Below are 19,522 nucleotides of genomic sequence, written 5' to 3'. Positions count from 1 at the left end.
AAGGACACAGCCCTCCTACCCTTCTGTGCTTTGTGCAGTTTGTCAAAGGAGTACGCACTGTTGTTATAATTTATCACTTTTCAAATAATTTATCCAACCATCTCAAGACATACCAGACCACAAGAACAAAGCAGATCACACCTGTCCTTCTCAAAAGGTTTTAGGTTTTATTCATTTATCAGACTACACTTCAATAAATAAGAAATCATTTTCTTTTACGAGCCTGTCTGTTTCCCCTGGAAATGCTATGAGAAGAATTTTATTTTTGAAACTCAGGTGTTACAACTATGTCACGTTTGGACTATGCATTATCCCACCAGCAGGCCAGGCCCAGAGACGCCTGCCTGATTCTTGAAGTGCTGCAGACCCTCCAGCCTGGTTTAGAACGATTACCACGAGAAGCAGAGAGATTGAGCACATCCAGATCAGAGCCCACAAAAGAAAACAATCTTCACTAATGAATCGTTTATTCAAACAAGACAAAAATGTCTCCACATTGTTTCCTTTTATACAGAAAGTGGAACATTTCAAATATATTAGCTTTTCTCTTTTTCAACAGAATTTATTTCTGTCTGGTCCCAGGAATTGCCTTTCATTTTAGGATTCACGTTTTAGTAACACATATGCACCCATTACAGCCAAAAGAGCGTACTGCAAAGAAAACACAGTGGAAAATTACCGTGAGGACTACAAATAAATTTGGTCTATAAATGTATTCAGATAAAGCCTGGTCAATACTGGACTGAGGACAGGATCAAAAGATGACCTCTTCCACATGCTCTGTTCTCCAAATGAGCTGTTCAATAACACGTAACGGTTAAAACCCCCAAATATATCGATGGACCAAGAATCACACACCCAACAAACATTGCTAATGTACTACTCATTCATGTGTAGGTTTCCTACTGTGTTTAAAGTGATTAAAAAAAAATATGGATACTATTTTTGTTCAGGTTGGGAGATAAGCATTACTGAGCTTATTGTACGACTTTTTTCGTATGTTTAAAGATTTCCATAATAAAAAGCAAAAAATATATAGGTGCCATTTTAGAACACACTATATAAACATAAAAGGTGGAAGTACTTACTTTCAATAATTAATTTCAATAATTTAAAATTGATCATTTAAATGAGTATATTAATTTGTAATTAACTACAAATACCCTGCAGAAGAATTAGCTAGCAAAACATTCTTAACAGACTGCATCTTTACAGTTGCATGTGTAAAAGCGCCAATATTTTCTTGAAAAATAAAGACGTACATATAAATTCCTACCTTGAATTTTGGATAGTCGTTCATTATTATGGTGACCATACCAACATATGGTAAAAACCTAAATTGTGGGATAAAAAGCCAGAAGTGTAAAAAGTGTTTGTAATATAATGATAGCAATACTTGAAAACACTATAAATCAGCACAGGAAAAAGTCTTCCTTGGGAACAACACTGACTGGGGCCATAAAAACAATATTCACTCCTGTCTCAGAAGGTTTTATTAGTAAAAAGCATCAGCGCTAACAGCCAGGACAACTTTCTAAGGAGGCAAATTAGGATCTAGAGATGCTACTTGTCTTCACTTGCTGCATTTCACCCTAACAGAATGAAAATAATTAGTTGAGCCACTTGTACAACAGAAAGGGCAAATCGAGTTCTTAATTTTTCTTAGTAGAGATGTAAGATTCAGATAGCCTATATATAAACTGCTGTGAGAGAGAGCTTTGAAAGCACATGAATAATTACTGGATTGGCCGAAAAGTTCGTTTGGGTTTAGAGCTTACGGGGAAACCCGAACAAACTTTTTGGCCAACCTAATAGTCTGCAACTGAAGGAATCCTTCATCATTTTCATTGCACAGCACTTTTCAGATGTAACAAAGAAGTCAGCTGGGCAGTGAACACAAATGTGACTCCCGTAATTTACACCCAAACATGATTATGATGCCAGAGAGAATAAGCCAGGCTAAAGCAGCCAATGATTGCGCTGACAAAATGAATGTCAACATGGAATCAGTTTGACCCAAGTCTCAACCATGTCACTGATAGGAAACAGGGAACCGCGCCCTTAGTACCCTCCAGCCTGCGTGAAAATCAGCAGCAGCCTCTCACTTATACAAAGCCTCTCACCGGAGTGTCTAAAAATACAGCACTGGCCGCTGCAGGTCCCTCTCATCTCCCTGCAGATATTCAGCTGGAATTGCGATAGAGCAGAAACGGTTAAAAGGGGAGAAGAGGCAGAAAAGGGACAGAAGGAGGCCTCAAACTACGAGCTGATGAGTAAAGCCGTATCTCAGAGCGTGGCCACCGGGCTCTCCGGCCTACACAGCTGGTGGGATTTCAATAAAAGGAGACCTTTCTAGCAAGGGTTAAGTATAAAAAGGGTCACCAAGAGAGGGGGAGAATCTCCTTTTTTGGTATTTAATAACAGGACAGACTCTCTGCTGTGTCAATCAGAAGCAGAACTCATGGCTGGAACAATTATGCAAAGATGAGATTACAAATTTTATCACAGAACTTTTCTTAGTAGTAAAAACCAGGAGATAATCTAAATATTGACCAAAAGAGGACTAGTGAAATCAGTTATGACTCCCAGAGGAACACCATGCAGTCGTTTAAAAAGATACAGGTGTAGATTTGACACAGAAGGCTATCTGCAACTTTCTGTTGGGTGAAAAAATAAAACTCTTCTATGTAAAATTATATATTACATATGCATACACACATCTATATAGGTACAAGGAATATCTAGAATATTCATCACAGTGTTACACAGTAGTTATTTCTGAAAGGATTTCTTATAATTGTTACTTAAAATCTATAAATAATCTCTAGGTGAGGATTTATTTCAAAAATAGAATTAAACCCATGATATAGATAGCATACTTGCATTTAGCTTTAGATTTTAGGTCCTTAGGAAGTTCTGAATTTTGTTTAGTCTTTACAGTACAAAGTAAAACTGCTTACAACTCTCCTGATGTATAATCTTTGTAATGAATAATTCTATTAACCTTGGTTTCTTTGTTTCTAAATATTTTTCTGGTTTCTGAATCTTCTGCATAACTTAAAAGTTAATCCTCACTCACCCTCTGGCTCTCCCCACCACATCCTTCTTTTCGAGCCAGTTCTGGCCTTCTTTGTACAAGCCTCTATCGTCAACTTCATTATTATCTCCTTTAGTCAGAAATTTGATGTCTCCATTATCTCTGGAAAGCAAAACAATGTCCTTTCAAAAATTATTTTCAGCACAGCATCGTTAGAAAAGTATTAGCTTGGCCAACACTTTACAGGCAGATACGGGCATTGAGAAAAGCAGTCAAAGATAACTTGATCTTTCTTGGTCTAAGATGCTTGCTGGCGGACAACCATTCAACTAAAGCACAAATCTAATGACAATTTTGTAGACTTAAATTCTAAAACACTTAAGTTACCCTGATAACCAAAAAGCATGGCGAAGCACAAGGGCACCAGGAAGGCAATGGTTAGCTCCAGCACCTGTTTCCATCCATTCTTCAGCCCCATGGACCAAATGGTTAACACAGATTATATTCCTCTTCACTCGACACATGAACTTGGTCCCAGATTACACAGATTTGAGCACAAGGTAATTCAAACACAAATGTGCTCTTAGCTCTCCTCAAGCTTATTTTTCCTTACCAAATGTGGGATGTGTTAATGCCTTATTTCCTTCACCACAGAGCAAAGTGGATTACAATCCAGTTTGCAAACAAACAGGAATTACAAACGGCATAAAACCACTGTGTTAAAGAGACAGGGGGGATTCATTTTAAACATTGTAAACTGGTGCTTACACAGCCTGGATACTAGAAACACAATATTATAGCCTTACAGAGCTATAAAGAGGGTCTTTTTTCAATAAGACAAATGAGAAAATGCACTAAATAATTTGATAAAATATTATAAGCCCACAAAGATTTGAAACCACGCCAAAAAGAGCGAGCTGATTTGCAGCCATGGTAATAAAATAAATTACGAGTAGAAAAACCCAGGCCATCTCTCACAATTCATGAAAATTACAGCAAAGCATCATTATTTCCTTAACTTGAACAATTTCTCATCTTTTTTTAATTTTAATAATATATTTTATTTAACTCAATATATCAAAAGTATTCCTTCAACATATAATCAATCTAAAATTATTATTGAGATATTCTCTGTCTTTTTTTGGTACTAAGTCTTTGAAATCTTGTGTATATTTCACACTAGTTACATTTCAAGTGCTCAGTAACCATATATTGCTGGCGGCAAACTCATTGGCTAGTGCAGCTCTACAGGAAATGCACAATTTCCCATCTTTGGAAATTGTTTTAAAATCAGGTGAGAGTTCTGTCGCATCATGACTGAGCATATTTCTTCATCAGTAAGTTAACAAGTACTACTAACTACTAACAAGGTAATGTTAGTGCAGTACCAGTGTATTAACATAAACTGAAACATCATTCTAATGTTTAGAGTAAAATGAAGTGAATATTTTTAGTATCAAACATCTTTGGGGGGCTTCCCTGGTGGCGCAGTGGTTGAGAGTCCGCCTGCCGATGCGGGGGACGCGGGTTCGTGCCCCGGTCCGGGAAGATCCCACGTGCCGCGGAGCGGCTGGGCCCGTGAGCCATGGCCGCTGAGCCTGCGCGTCCGGAGCCTGTGCTCCGCAACGGGAGAGGCCACAACAGTGAGAGGCTCGCGTACCGCAAAAAAAAAAAAAAAAAAAAAAAAATCTTTGGGGAACACCTGGAAGCAGTGAATGGAATGAGAATCTCATACCAGAAATGTACAAATAGTTAGACACACAGACACAAACACACACACACAGAGGATGAGCAATGCTCCATTATTTTAAAAATACAAATATATATATACACCTAACTTGAATCCCATAACTCATGCAGGTAAAATGCTATATTAAGCTGCATAAAGGTAAATGAATAACCACATATGTAACGTTTTCGCTAATCACGTGACTGTCCTCTCTCAAGGAAACTTAATATGTTTGAGCTAGAAGTCATTGTTTCTGGTTCCCCAGAAGTGTTTTAATAAGTCATCACTGGCATTTAAGGAAAAGGCAAAGCCATTTGTGGCGGGGAGAATTAATGCAGGATATGCAATGATCAAATCATGGGAAGAGATGGCGAAAGGAATTTTTATTCATCCAGGGCTAGTATTACTGCTGAGAATGCCAGCTTGTCCAAAGTGACATTGAGAAACAGGTAGCTTTCTGCATTTCAGAAGATAATTCTCTTATGAAAATTATCCTCAATTACCATGAGATTTGATTTTCTTTGAGACTCCTTCAAATAACTAATATTCTGCAAGAATACATTCCAGTGTACATTGTGCAGCAATTCAAGTTTTTCAAGTGCTTTAGTAAACATCAGTTCATTTCATTCACCTAATCACCCTGTGAGTTACCGTGGGTAAAGTATTATTTCCATCTTACAGACTCAGTTAAGTAGCAGGTCCAAAGTCACCCAATTACTAAATGGCAAAACTAGGAACATAATCCAGTGTTTCTGCTACTTTCTAATCAACCATTCAAACTGTCCACAGTTTTGTCTACAAAACCAAACCAAAGAGAAGTAAAGCCTCTTTACTTTTCATGAACTTTGATTACTCTGTGAACTATTGGAATGTCTCGGCCTTCGACTTTAAAAACAACGATTTCACCAGCTCTAATCGGGTCTTCTCGGAAATTTGTTAGGAACAGAAGGTCGCCCCTGTGGAAGGCTGGCTCCATGCTGCCACTGGAAAGAAACACAAAGTCACATCAGAATTATGTTCACACCAGGTGAACATTTCAACCCATAAAGAATACAACAAACATACCACTTAGAATATCAACTTTCATCAACAGTCAAGCAGTTCTATGAGCTATAAAACAAACCACAGCAATTTCCTTCTGACTGCTCAAGGTGATAATGATGAGAAAGGGAGCGATTTCTTCTTGGATTTAAGTATGAGAAGGGCACTAGCGGGTCCCTCTGCAGTTTGTATTAGGTAGAAAAAGAACTAAGAAAAATGTGGACTCTTTGAAGTAAAAGCCAATGATGGCTAAAATGCTTAGGATAATTTTTTCATCTACTGCTTCATCTTTACTCCTTTGACAAAATTCCTGAAGACATGCAGTGGGAAGAAGTTTCTAGAAAACCATCTCAGTCTGTGATAACAAGGACAGCAGTTTTAAAAAAAAAAACTCCCTGAACAAGTCTCAGAGGCAGGATGAGTACACAGCAGTTTGGCAGCAAGAGTCATTATCATGCCCCATTAGGAAGGTAGTCCTTTGAAATGTTTCACTAATAACAACCTACACTTGTTTTCCTCAAGGGCCAGGGATTCCTCCAAGGTCAGTGTTCCCCAAGGTCACACATCCCTCGCGATATCAACAGTTTATGCTGACAAACCAAATTGCTTTAGAATTGTAAAGGATGCTTTTAAAAAAAAAGTCCCCGTGTACTGCAATTTCACAACAATCTCTGCACGCAAGCAAGTGTGTCTGTGTGATTGAAGAAGGGCCGGAACACCTCGGACCGAGTTCTGGCTCTGCCGAAAGTAACTGTGAGATGCAGGCGACTTGCCTTGCTGGACCTCAGCTTCCACATTTGTTGAGTGACAGGGCCCATCTGAATTTGAGGGGTTTAATTTTTTTCTTTTTTTCAAAAGCCTTAAAATCCTTCCTTCAAATGAAATCTTGCCAGGTAAAGTATAGTCACATAAAGTACATAAAAGTGGAGCTGTCACAACTGAAGCAAGGCTAAGGTGTCTATAGTCCGTGAGCTTGGTCACCTTCTCCCTCCCAACCCATCCACCTGGACCCTCGGGCACCCCTGGAGCACAGTGTAAACACCAGTGAATTAGAGGCCCCCTCAGCTCTGTGTGTGAACTATGCCATCCTCAGGCTCCTAAGTTTATGAAAATGCTGCATCTCTAGAAGCAGGCCCCTTGGCCAGCCACAGAAGGGCGGCCTGGTGAAGCGCGGGCCAGAGCTGCTGCCGCATCCCGTGACGGCGGGGCCCAGAGGAGGGGAAGGGCACTGGCTTGGGGGCCAAGAAGCCTGCGTGCTGGTTCTCCTGCTCCGGCCAGCGGTGACCCCGCCCGCGTCACTGCTACAGCCCGCTGCTCCCGCTGCGGGACAACGGGGCTCCACTCCCACTGCAGGGAGACTCAAACGATCTAAGGCACAGTGAGCAGAGCATCTCCAAGCACCCAATGGCTCACCAACATGCTATTTAATTTCAAGTTGACTGTTAAGTTTCTCTCCTTGGATGACTTCATGGCTCTGCGAAGTTAAAGTATAAACTTTTCTAAGATGAATACGCTGTGCTTTCTAAGAGTAAAAGTCTTGAGAAGAGAGGAGTCAGCTACCACAGCGCTGCTGAAGCAACTTGAGAAAACACCAGACCCCATGCTGGGCACAGACTCCCTGCGCACACGGGACAAAGAGAACCAAGTAAGAGCTTTAAATTAGTTATGTTTAAAAATCAGGGCTTCCCTGGTGGCGCAGTGGTTGAGAATCCGCCTGCCGATGCAGGGGACGCGGGTTCGTGCCCCGGTCCGGGAAGATCCCACGTGCCGCGGAGCGGCTGGGCCCGTGAGCCGCGGCCGCTGGGCCTGCGCGTCCGGAGAGTAGCAGGTCCAAAGTCACCCAATTACTAAATGGCAAAACTAGGAACATAATCCAGTGTTTCTGCTACTTTCTAATCAACCATTCAAACTGTCCACAGTTTTGTCTACAAAACCAAACCAAAGAGAAGTAAAGCCTCTTTACTTTTCATGAACTTTGATTACTCTGTGAACTATTGGAATGTCTCGGCCTTCGACTTTAAAAACAACGATTTCACCAGCTCTAATCGGGTCTTCTCGGAAATTTGTTAGGAACAGAAGGTCGCCCCTGTGGAAGGCTGGCTCCATGCTGCCACTGGAAAGAAACACAAAGTCACATCAGAATTATGTTCACACCAGGTGAACATTTCAACCCATAAAGAATACAACAAACATACCACTTAGAATATCAACTTTCATCAACAGTCAAGCAGTTCTATGAGCTATAAAACAAACCACAGCAATTTCCTTCTGACTGCTCAAGGTGATAATGATGAGAAAGGGAGCGATTTCTTCTTGGATTTAAGTATGAGAAGGGCACTAGCGGGTCCCTCTGCAGTTTGTATTAGGTAGAAAAAGAACTAAGAAAAATGTGGACTCTTTGAAGTAAAAGCCAATGATGGCTAAAATGCTTAGGATAATTTTTTCATCTACTGCTTCATCTTTACTCCTTTGACAAAATTCCTGAAGACATGCAGTGGGAAGAAGTTTCTAGAAAACCATCTCAGTCTGTGATAACAAGGACAGCAGTTTTAAAAAAAAAAACTCCCTGAACAAGTCTCAGAGGCAGGATGAGTGCACAGCAGTTTGGCAGCAAGAGTCATTATCATGCCCCATTAGGAAGGTAGTCCTTTAAAATGTTTCACTAATAACAACCTACACTTGTTTTCCTCAAGGGCCAGGGATTCCTCCAAGGTCAGTGTTCCCCAAGGTCACACATCCCTCGCGATATCAACAGTTTATGCTGACAAACCAAATTGCTTTAGAATTGTAAAGGATGCTTTTAAAAAAAAAGTCCCCGTGTACTGCAATTTCACAACAATCTCTGCACGCAAGCAAGTGTGTCTGTGTGATTGAAGAAGGGCCGGAACACCTCGGACCGAGTTCTGGCTCTGCCGAAAGTAACTGTGAGATGCAGGCGACTTGCCTTGCTGGACCTCAGCTTCCACATTTGTTGAGTGACAGGGCCCATCTGAATTTGAGGGGTTTAATTTTTTTCTTTTTTTCAAAAGCCTTAAAATCCTTCCTTCAAATGAAATCTTGCCAGGTAAAGTATAGTCACATAAAGTACATAAAAGTGGAGCTGTCACAACCGAAGCAAGGCTAAGGTGTCTATAGTCCGTGAGCTTGGTCACCTTCTCCCTCCCAACCCATCCACCTGGACCCTCGGGCACCCCTGGAGCACAGTGTAAACACCAGTGAATTAGAGGCCCCCTCAGCTCTGTGTGTGAACTATGCCATCCTCAGGCTCCTAAGTTTATGAAAATGCTGCATCTCTAGAAGCAGGCCCCTTGGCCAGCCACAGAAGGGCGGCCTGGTGAAGCGCGGGCCAGAGCTGCTGCCGCATCCCGTGACGGCGGGGCCCAGAGGAGGGGAAGGGCACTGGCTTGGGGGCCAAGAAGCCTGCGTGCTGGTTCTCCTGCTCCGGCCAGCGGTGACCCCGCCCGCGTCACTGCTACAGCCCGCTGCTCCCGCTGCGGGACAACGGGGCTCCACTCCCACTGCAGGGAGACTCAAACGATCTAAGGCACAGTGAGCAGAGCATCTCCAAGCACCCAATGGCTCACCAACATGCTATTTAATTTCAAGTTGACTGTTAAGTTTCTCTCCTTGGATGACTTCATGGCTCTGCGAAGTTAAAGTATAAACTTTTCTAAGATGAATACGCTGTGCTTTCTAAGAGTAAAAGTCTTGAGAAGAGAGGAGTCAGCTACCACAGCGCTGCTGAAGCAACTTGAGAAAACACCAGACCCCATGCTGGGCACAGACTCCCTGCGCACACGGGACAAAGAGAACCAAGTAAGAGCTTTAAATTAGTTATGTTTAAAAATCAGGGCTTCCCTGGTGGCGCAGTGGTTGAGAGTCCGCCTGCCGATGCAGGGGACGCGGGTTCGTGCCCCGGTCCGGGAAGATCCCACGTGCCGCGGAGCGGCTGGGCCCGTGAGCCGCGGCCGCTGGGCCTGCGCGTCCGGAGCCCGTGCTCCGCAACGGGAGAGACCACGGCAGTGAGAGGCCCGCGTACCGCCAAAAAAAAAAAAAAAAAAAATCAATGTGTACACAAATAATGCATTATTACTATCTTATTAAAATGTCATTTAACATGGATTAAAACATTAAAACATGAAAGTAAATCACATTGCACTGAACCACAAGCATCAACATGATGAAAGGCCTCAACTGTCTACTGAAAAAGATTTTTCAACAAAAGCCAAAAAAAGTGAAACCTTCCCGAAACAGATATCAATAAAGAAAACTCTAAAACTTTATCCCATTAAAACACCGAGTTTGGGTTGTCCACGCTGCTCCTGCAGCAGCAGGGCGGCCGGCGGGACCCACCTCAGCACCACCACGATGGGGCTCTCGCTGCCAGTGAGGACGATCAGGCCTTTCCAGATCATGAGCGCAGAAGACACAATCATGGCAAAGTTTAAGACCTGGTAATAGAGCTGGAACGAAAAATGCCAAACCAAAAGTAAGAACCGGTGACAGAATATTCACTAACCCAAAGCTGGAGATGTGCTTGTTTAAAAAAAAAAAAAAAAAAAGCTGTTATTTTAGGACATGAAACTAGTTCACCCAAGCTACAAAATTAGGTAGAATTTCAACTTCTGACCATGGAATGCCCATGTATCTTCTCTCCTTCCATGACAGAGAAGGAAAAAAAAAAAAAAAAAAACCAGAGCCATCTGTGGGACCTGCTTTGTTAAGGCCTCGGTACGACTCTTCCTACCTCTCCAGAATCCCCCAGAACCTTCAACCTTGAGGGGACCCACCACTCAGGTTCTATGGCTTGGCCTCCCGCTCTAGTGCAGAGGGCGTAGGTCTAACCTGAGAGCCCCGACATGCCCGCAGCTCACCTAGAACACTCCTCAGCCCCGCGGCCAGAAGGGTCCCAAATGAAGGTGCAGAATCCTAGTCTTACAGCACTCCGTCCTACATGAGGTCATTCTGCACCGGAAATTACAATTCAAAAGTGAACAGAAACTGTAAACACCTAGATGTTCAGGGTTTTCATAAATGTTTTAAATGATGAGCATCAAATACTTGGTTAGGAGCACGGCAGGAAGGCCACCCGAGTCCGCATGTAGTTCTAAGCCGCCCTCGCTCCCCCGGAGACCACGGAGCTAGGGCCCACAGGGCTGCCCGCCCTCACTGCGCTCCAGGGCGGCTCCGACTGTGGCACCTGCCTCGGCCTGCCTCCTGCAGTTGCTCTGGGTGATCTGAAGAGCGTGGATGGCCCACCCAACACGCTGGTGTCTCAATTCCTGGACCTCCTGGCCTCCAACGACCCTCTCCCGCCACCTGAGCCGCCCACTCTCAGCAGCATACCTGGCCCTGAAATCCCCCACCACGTCTCTAGCTCAAGTAGCCCCTCCACCCGGACACGTGAGCCTGCTCTTCTGGCCCGTGTGTTCACCTACACGGCCGGACTCCCGCCCTCCAGCGGCCTCCAGCACCCACTTCCGTCTCTCCACCCTCGGCATGCAGTGTGCAGCTCCCACGAGGCCCGGCAGCCGCCCTACACCAAGACCTTCTGTCTACCCCTCCAGAGAAGAAGCTTCCAGACCTCTAGCCGCGAGGGGAAACCTCTGAGTAGAGTCGGAGAGGACAGCTTGGGCTCTAACTGCTTCTCGGCTTTTCTGCCCATCTCATTCATTCTAGCCCCACCTCCCCGTCACCCCTCCCGCCCCTTCTGGAGACACCTGGCACTGCCAGCGCTTGAGTCTCGGGAGGCGTCTGCAGCATAAGCAGCGGAGACTTATTCCTCCGCGTCTCCGCACGGCGGGTTCCAGCTGTCAGTTGCCGCCCCTCTGTTTTCCAGCTTCTGGTATTTGCTTGCTCTTGTTTCCCTTTCTGGGCTTCCTATCTTGAGGTAACTGATGACATTTTAAAATCCCTTTACTATATACATTTTAGTGGTGTCTCAGAGCAAGTGAGATTAGATAGGTTAGATCCCGCCTTAACTATCTGCCAGCTTTGCGGAATATCCTTTGGGAGTGAGTTAGGAACTAGGACTCAGATCACATGGCTCTGGACAGGACTGTTTTCCTCAAATATCCAAATATAATTTTAACTGAGACAGAATGCAGGGTTATGGACTCTTTTTGAGGATCAAATACAGTTTAAAATGCAGTTTTAAGCACAGTTGAAATATAGTTTCAAACAGTCTTAAAAATGCACAAGGCCTGGAGAAATGGGGGCTGAAGACACTCAGGAAGGCCCAGGAGGCATGTGGCCGGTGGATTTACACGGTTCTGACTTCTGAAAGTGTAGACCAGCCTTTACAGCGGCGGTTCTCAAACTTCAGCGTGCACCAGCAGCCCCACGTGAGGAGGCCTGAGAATTTGCATTTCAAACAAGTTCCCAGGTGATCCTGAAGCTGCCGATCCAGGGACCACAGTCTGAGAACCGCTGTTCTCTACCATTAGTTCTCAACCTTGGCTGCACATTAGAATCCCCTGGGGAGCCTTTGGAACATGGTATACCTGGTCTCCATCCAAGACCGATGGAATCAACGGGAGGGAGGGGTGCTGGCATCCCTGTTTCTCAAACGGCTCCCAGGTGGTCCTGATGCACAGAGGCTGGACCACTGTTCTACCCCTTCTCCCTCCCCGGGGCTTCAGTCTCTCCCACCTCACATCCTCCTGCCACCTCACATCCTCCGTAGGCTTCTACACTCTCTCTTCACAGCCAAACCTCAGGAGCTCCTACCCCAGGTTTCTCCCCTTCCTCACCATCTACAGTCACCCCGCAGCCTACACACCCAGTCACATGCTCACTAAATCCAACGGACAACTGTCAGCCCTCGCCTTGCTGACCTTTCGGCAGCTGTCAACACAGATGATCACTTCTACAAACTCTCCGCCCCTGGCTTCCTGGATGGCACACTGTCCACCCTCTAACCACTTTCTTTCTAATCTTCCTGCCAGTTCCTCCTCCTCCAACTGGACCTTCAAATGCCGGCACTGGCACCATCATGCTAACTGCTTCCAATACTGAGATTTCCAACTGCCTCCCTGACAGTCTCACTTGGATGTCTGTAAAGGCAGCTCCAACCCAACATGGTCAAAACCGAACTTACCTTCTCCAAAAAGGCTTCAGTGCTCATGACCTCATCTCAATACATGGCATTCCCGTCAGTGACCCAGCTGTCTGCAGTCACCCCCCTCCCATTCGTTCTATCCTCTCTGTCTTCTAAATATGCCTGGCATTTGTTCAGTTCCTTCCACTTCCACTGCCACCACGCTCACCTAAGTCACCAGCACAGCCCGTCGGACGCCGCGAGAGCCTCCTAACCAGGCTCCCGATGGCCACGCGTGCATCTTCCGACGCGTTCTCCACGCTACGCTCAGCACTGGTTTTCAAATGCACCTCTGGTCATCGGGTCATCTCCATGCCCTGCATAAGGCTCTTTGATTGCATCCCACACTCCATGCATGAATATGATCTCTAAGTCCCTATCTGATATATGCCCTCTCCTCTCCAGTGTCAGCTAGTAAAGCTCACTGCACTCCAGCTCCACTGGTGGGCCCTGTCAGTGCTTCAGAAAGCGCCTGCTCCTTTCCACTCCAGGACCTTCACTGGCTACTGTCGCGGCCCAGAAGGCTCTCCTTAGGCTCCTTAGCACACCTAACACTCACTCACCTTTAAGTCCTACTTTAAACATCAGTTCCCAAGGGAAGCCCTCCCTGAACCATTAGACCAGGAGTTAGCAAACTTTCTGCAAAGGGCCAGGTAATACATATTTTAGGTTTATGCGCCCTATCATCTCCGTTGAAATGACTCAACTCTACCATTGTAGTGGGAAGGCAGCTACAGACAATACGTAAAAGAATGAACATGGCCGAGTTCCAATAAAACTTTATTTATAAAAACAGGCAGTGGGCTGGAGTTTGCCAACCTCTGCTATAGACCAGCCTGTGTCCTCCTGCTATATATTCTCACTGCATCCTGTATTTCTTTATACCATCCATCACCTTGATAATTATGCATATAATTATGTAATGCCTCTTTCACACTAAACTGTAAGCTCCACAAAGGCAAGGATCATTTCAGCCTTGTTCACAGCTGTGTCCCCAGGGTTCAACACAGGCCTGGGAAAAAGTAAGTATTCAGTTTGTTGAATAAATAGTGAGAAATACACGGTGGGCACGTGCAAACTAGTAGTAAGAAAAACACTAAAATCGCAACAACAAAAAAGAATTACAAGCTTAAAACTATTAATATTCCAAAGAAGAAACACAAGTGGCGCATAAACACAAAGTGTTTAAACCAAATCCTGCCTCCCCCTTGCCCCTTTGTGGCCTAGTAAATGTAAAGGTTTTTTGCTTGTTCGTGTGTGTGTGTGTGTGTGTGTGTCTGTCTGTTAATGCTAATACTCAGAGCGTGGCAAGCATATATGCAAGTGGTGGGGCTGCAAGTTGATACAACCATTCTGAAAGCAATTTGGTGTCAAGCGTTAGTATCAAGAGGGTGCTCTTGGCCCAGTAACCCTACTTCTAGGAATTCAGTTTAAACCAGTTTAAACCTAAAGGCAGATAGGGAATTAGGGCCCAAAGATACTTATCACAGTCTTATTTTTAAAGGGAAAGGGAAATAAATGAGCAACAACAGAGAAATGACCGGGTAGATAACGGCAAATTACTGCACTATTTAAAACAATGAATAAAGAACTTGAATGTCAGGATCAAACACTCAAGATATATTGAGCGAAAAATGTAGGCTGCGGTAGGATCGCTTCAGTGCACGTGACCTCATCACAATACATGGCATTCCCGTCAGTGACCCAGCTGTCTGCAGTCACCCCCCTCCCATTCGTTCTATCCTCTCTGTCTTCTAAATATGCCTGGCATTTGTTCAGTTCCTTCCACTTCCACTGCCACCACGCTCACCTAAGTCACCAGCACAGCCCGTCGGACGCCGCGAGAGCCTCCTAACCAGGCTCCCGATGGCCACGCGTGCATCTTCCGACGCGTTCTCCACGCTACGCTCAGCACTGGTTTTCAAATGCACCTCTGGTCATCGGGTCATCTCCATGCCCTGCATAAGGCTCTTTGATTGCATCCCACACTCCATGCATGAATATGATCTCTAAGTCCCTATCTGATATATGCCCTCTCCTCTCCAGTGTCAGCTAGTAAAGCTCACTGCACTCCAGCTCCACTGGTGGGCCCTGTCAGTGCTTCAGAAAGCGCCTGCTCCTTTCCACTCCAGGACCTTCACTGGCTACTGTCGCGGCCCAGAAGGCTCTCCTTAGGCTCCTTAGCACACCTAACACTCACTCACCTTTAAGTCCTACTTTAAACATCAGTTCCCAAGGGAAGCCCTCCCTGAACCATTAGACCAGGAGTTAGCAAACTTTCTGCAAAGGGCCAGGTAATACATATTTTAGGTTTATGAGCCCTATCATCTCCGTTGAAATGACTCAACTCTACCATTGTAGTGGGAAGGCAGCTACAGACAATACGTAAAAGAATGAACATGGCCGAGTTCCAATAAAACTTTATTTATAAAAACAGGCAGTGGGCTGGAGTTTGCCAACCTCTGCTATAGACCAGCCTGTGTCCTCCTGCTATATATTCTCACTGCATCCTGTATTTCTTTATACCATCCATCACCTTGATAATTATGCATATAATTATGTAATGCCTCTTTCACACTAAACTGTAAGCTCCACAAAGGCAAGGATCATTTCAGCCTTGTTCACAGCTGTGTCCCCAGGGTTCAACACAGGCCTGGGAAAAAGTAAGTATTCAGTTTGTTGAATAAATAGTGAGAAATACACGGTGGGCACGTGCAAACTAGTAGTAAGAAAAACACTAAAATCGCAACAACAAAAAAGAATTACAAGCTTAAAACTATTAATATTCCAAAGAAGAAACACAAGTGGCGCATAAACACAAAGTGTTTAAACCAAATCCTGCCTCCCCCTTGCCCCTTTGTGGCCTAGTAAATGTAAAGGTTTTTTGCTTGTTCGTGTGTGTGTGTGTGTGTGTGTGTCTGTCTGTTAATGCTAATACTCAGAGCGTGGCAAGCATATATGCAAGTGGTGGGGCTGCAAGTTGATACAACCATTCTGAAAGCAATTTGGTGTCAAGCGTTAGTATCAAGAGGGTGCTCTTGGCCCAGTAACCCTACTTCTAGGAATTCAGTTTAAACCAGTTTAAACCTAAAGGCAGATAGGGAATTAGGGCCCAAAGATACTTATCACAGTCTTATTTTTAAAGGGAAAGGGAAATAAATGAGCAACAACAGAGAAATGACCGGGTAGATAACGGCAAATTACTGCACTATTTAAAACAATGAATAAAGAACTTGAATGTCAGGATCAAACACTCAAGATATATTGAGCGAAAAATGTAGGCTGCGGTAGGATCTCCACAAACTGTGAAACAGTTTATAAAGCAAACACAAGGAGCTCCCCCGATAGGCTAAGCGTCTATCTTAGCATGGTGGAATTATGAATGATTGGACTGTCTTATTAAACTACTTTAAACTACTCTCTAGTCTTTAAAATTCCTATGATGAGCATAGATTAATTTCAAAATCTGGGAGGGGGTAGGGAAGTATTTAAAGGAAGAGCAATTTGACAAGATAGAGGCCGTTAAAATAATCATTTTGAAGAGTGTGACAAAACATGAAAACATTCTGATATGACAGGAAGGAAAGAAAAGCAAAGCTCAAAACTGTCTCTTGCTAAAATTACAACTGTGTGCAAGTATGTAATTTGAGGTAATCGTGAAGGTTACAAAAGTGGGGACAAAAGGTGCATTAAAATAAATTATTTCGATGTAAGAAATGAAAATAGGATAATAAATGTAATTCAAAATTAAAGTTACATACCATTTTTTTAACTCCTTGGCTTAAGTGTCAATAGCAAATTATCAAACTAAATTAAATTCGCAGGAGAGCAAAAAAGGAAACTGGAGTGCTAAACGGACATTGTTCAAGTGTTGGGCTATAATATGTTAAACTGTTGCTTAAAGTAAAATCAGCCTTGCTAGTCACATCAGCCTGAAGCAGAAGTTGTTCACCTGCGTTCATGTTCAAAAACTTTGCCACCTGCTCTGCTTGACCTAAAGGATTTAGTAAAGAACTGTTGTTTCATTATGAACTGCAGCTCTGATTAGGAAAGCCCCAAGGCATGGTTTTCTACAAAGATTGCCATCTTTATACACGTTTTCAAACCATCGGGCTCCACCCTGATAAAAGAAAATAATACAGTATTGCCACTTATCTAATAAAGACCATGTACTGAGAATATATTTTCCAGTGTGATTTTCTATGCTTGAAAAATTCATTGAGAGGAAATAAAATCAATTCCTCAAAAAAAAAACTTCTCTGAGCAAGACATTTATTTGCTCAAGAGATAGCCAATTATATAGAAACCTAACAATCAAGCTAACTGCAAAACCACACATCACCCTTCCAGCACCCTATCTTTAAGGGACCTAGTATCTAAGTCTAGGACTGAAATCCTGGAATCTAGAAAATGTAATTTTGATGGAACTACTGACAAGCTGATTGGAAATATACACCCCACATTTCACTGGTGCCTTTTCTTATTGTTCATCTTTGCCTACCAACTCTGTATGCTTGGCACTTAATCATCCCAGCAGAGTTTAGAAGCAAGCTCACAGTCTTTGTCAAGCAAAGATGAAAGAGCCAATGTCTCCGGGTTTTAAACAAACGTTTCAGACCAGATATTGTGGCTGACAGAGCAGCAGAAACGCCAGTGGCTGTTTTTCTTCCTCTCTTCCTCACTGCAGAAACAAAGAGTCCTTGTTTTTGCATGTGGCTCTTTCCTTAATTAACTGTAAGCCAGGGCAGCAGAAAAAGGAGGTCCCTCTTCCAAGACTGGTGGAGCGAGCATGCCTGACAAGGTGTCATAGAATGCTATTGTGGAGGGAAAAAGAAAAAAGCAAAAGGACAAAGCTTTAAAAAAAAAAAAAAAGTACAAGGAGGCAGCAGATTTGAGCTTCTGAATTTTAATTAGAAGACTAGCAAAACACAGACAATGCAACCAGCTACTAACGGGCCTTATCACTGAGAGTGGGAATATACAGAGCTTTCAAAAGGCAAACTGGCTTAGCGATTGACAGATTCATCAGAAGGCGTTCACTGATAGTCTGCAGTCGGTAATCGGTACCAATTTTAGAGACATTTTTAAAAACCTACCCAATTAAGTCTAGATTTTTTAAGTAAAGCTCTACTTCCTGGAGGATTTTCTTGTAAACCACATCAATGTTCAGGGCATTAGCTGTTGGTTTTTCCAGCTAGTGATAATCGCTGCCACAACTCATCTTAATCACAGAAATTCCCAGGAGCTCAACTGACATGCACACCTAGAAGCAACCAGGTTCTCAACACAGTTCATGAGATTCAAGTCACCAAATTCCCCCACGCTACTGCACTAGTCTGAAATTCTACTCGGAAAAAAGAAAGAGAGAGGGGGACGGGGGCGGGCTAAGGAGGCAAAAAGGAAGTCTTCTTCTGAGGCCCTCTCCCAGAGGGGTGAGAAATCAACTCCAGCCGCCCAAAGACCCCACGCTAGCTGCCTCCGATATTCAAGGTGCTGCCAGACCACGGAATCCAAGAATGAAGTTAGAGAAGGCATCTGGAATCCCTTTTGGAACACTGATTCAGTCCACAATGATGGAGCACCACCAGTGAGCTCTCCCGCACGAGGAGTTTTATTTAGTCCCGACGCCTGGCCGGGAAAACACTCCCCGGGATGGGAAGAAACCGCGTCGGAAGGCATTACTGGACAGCTCCCATCGCTAGGAAGTTCTCCCCTTTTGCCTGCCTTTCTGCCACTTCCATCTGCGGGCAGCCTCCTTCAGGACGTCAGGCCTCAGAAACCCCACAGAGAAATCTGTTCCCTTTTCCACGGGATGGCCCTTCAAATACGTGCAGAAGGCTGTCACTCGCGGTAGAGTCATCTCGCCCCGCTTTCTCAACCACACGACCTCCAAAGGACGGGGTTCCTATTCTCTTCCTCTTCCGGGCCACGCTCCCCTAATTGCGCTTTTGTCAGTGCAAGAAAGTGCCCACACGTGGGTCTGTGCGGATTTGAACCCAGGGCCTCCGACAGCCCAGGGCGGGAGCCTCGGGTCGCCACCGGCCCCAGTCGCGGGGCGCTGTCCTTGCGGGAGCCCCATCCGGGGAGCTCCGACTCCCCGCTGTCTCAGCCGGTCGCGGCTCCCGGACGCGCCCCCCACGCGGGACTCCGTTACCTGGCGCTTGTTCATCTTCCTCAGATCCCCAAAGATGTCCAAGCCGGACGCAGGGAGATGCGACCCCACGGCGCCCGCGCGTACCATGCCGGGCTCTCTGGGGGCCGAAGCGGCCCGCGGGCTCCGGGCGTCACAGACAGCTGCGGAGCACCAGCCAGGCCCCCGCCCAACGGCCTTGCCGGCCACGTGACCTGAGACTCACTCGGGCGTCTGGGAATCGTAGTCCTACGAGTCTTGGCCACCAGTGTACCTGGAAGGAACCAGAAGGAAGAAAACTACCACTCCCAGAATTCCGCGGGCCGAGAGCCTCGTCCAGTGAAGACCCAGGGCTCCCAGAGAGCGGGGCGACCGGGCTCGGGAGCCTCGTCTGACCCTTGCGAGGGAACCTCGGGGAGCTGGTGATGCTGCATATGGCTCGGCCAGCTCGGGGAAGTGACTACTCAAGAGCAACCGAGTTCCCCA

The 19,522-nt window shown here is 44.9% G+C and overlaps 1 protein-coding gene across 1 annotated transcript; it reads right to left on the bottom strand.

The window, feature by feature from the left end:
* Positions 1-450: 450 nt before the first annotated feature.
* Positions 451-19,242, bottom strand: SEC11C (SEC11 homolog C, signal peptidase complex subunit). The gene is made up of 6 exons (XM_007129684.3): positions 19,061-19,242; positions 10,161-10,270; positions 7,771-7,920; positions 3,080-3,199; positions 1,277-1,334; positions 451-651 (listed from the first exon to the last, which is right to left on the bottom strand). The coding sequence occupies exons 1-6, from the start codon at positions 19,145-19,147 to the stop codon at positions 598-600; spliced, it is 579 nt and encodes a 192-aa protein (XP_007129746.1). The 5' UTR covers positions 19,148-19,242; the 3' UTR covers positions 451-597.
* Positions 19,243-19,522: the final 280 nt, after the last annotated feature.

This window comes from Physeter macrocephalus, chromosome 19 (assembly GCF_002837175.3).
Source record: "Physeter macrocephalus isolate SW-GA chromosome 19, ASM283717v5, whole genome shotgun sequence".
In the NCBI taxonomy this organism is placed as follows: Eukaryota; Metazoa; Chordata; class Mammalia; order Artiodactyla; family Physeteridae; genus Physeter; species Physeter macrocephalus.
The sequence above is the reverse complement of the archived record's forward strand: the minus strand, read 5'-3'. Positions and strand labels throughout refer to the sequence as shown.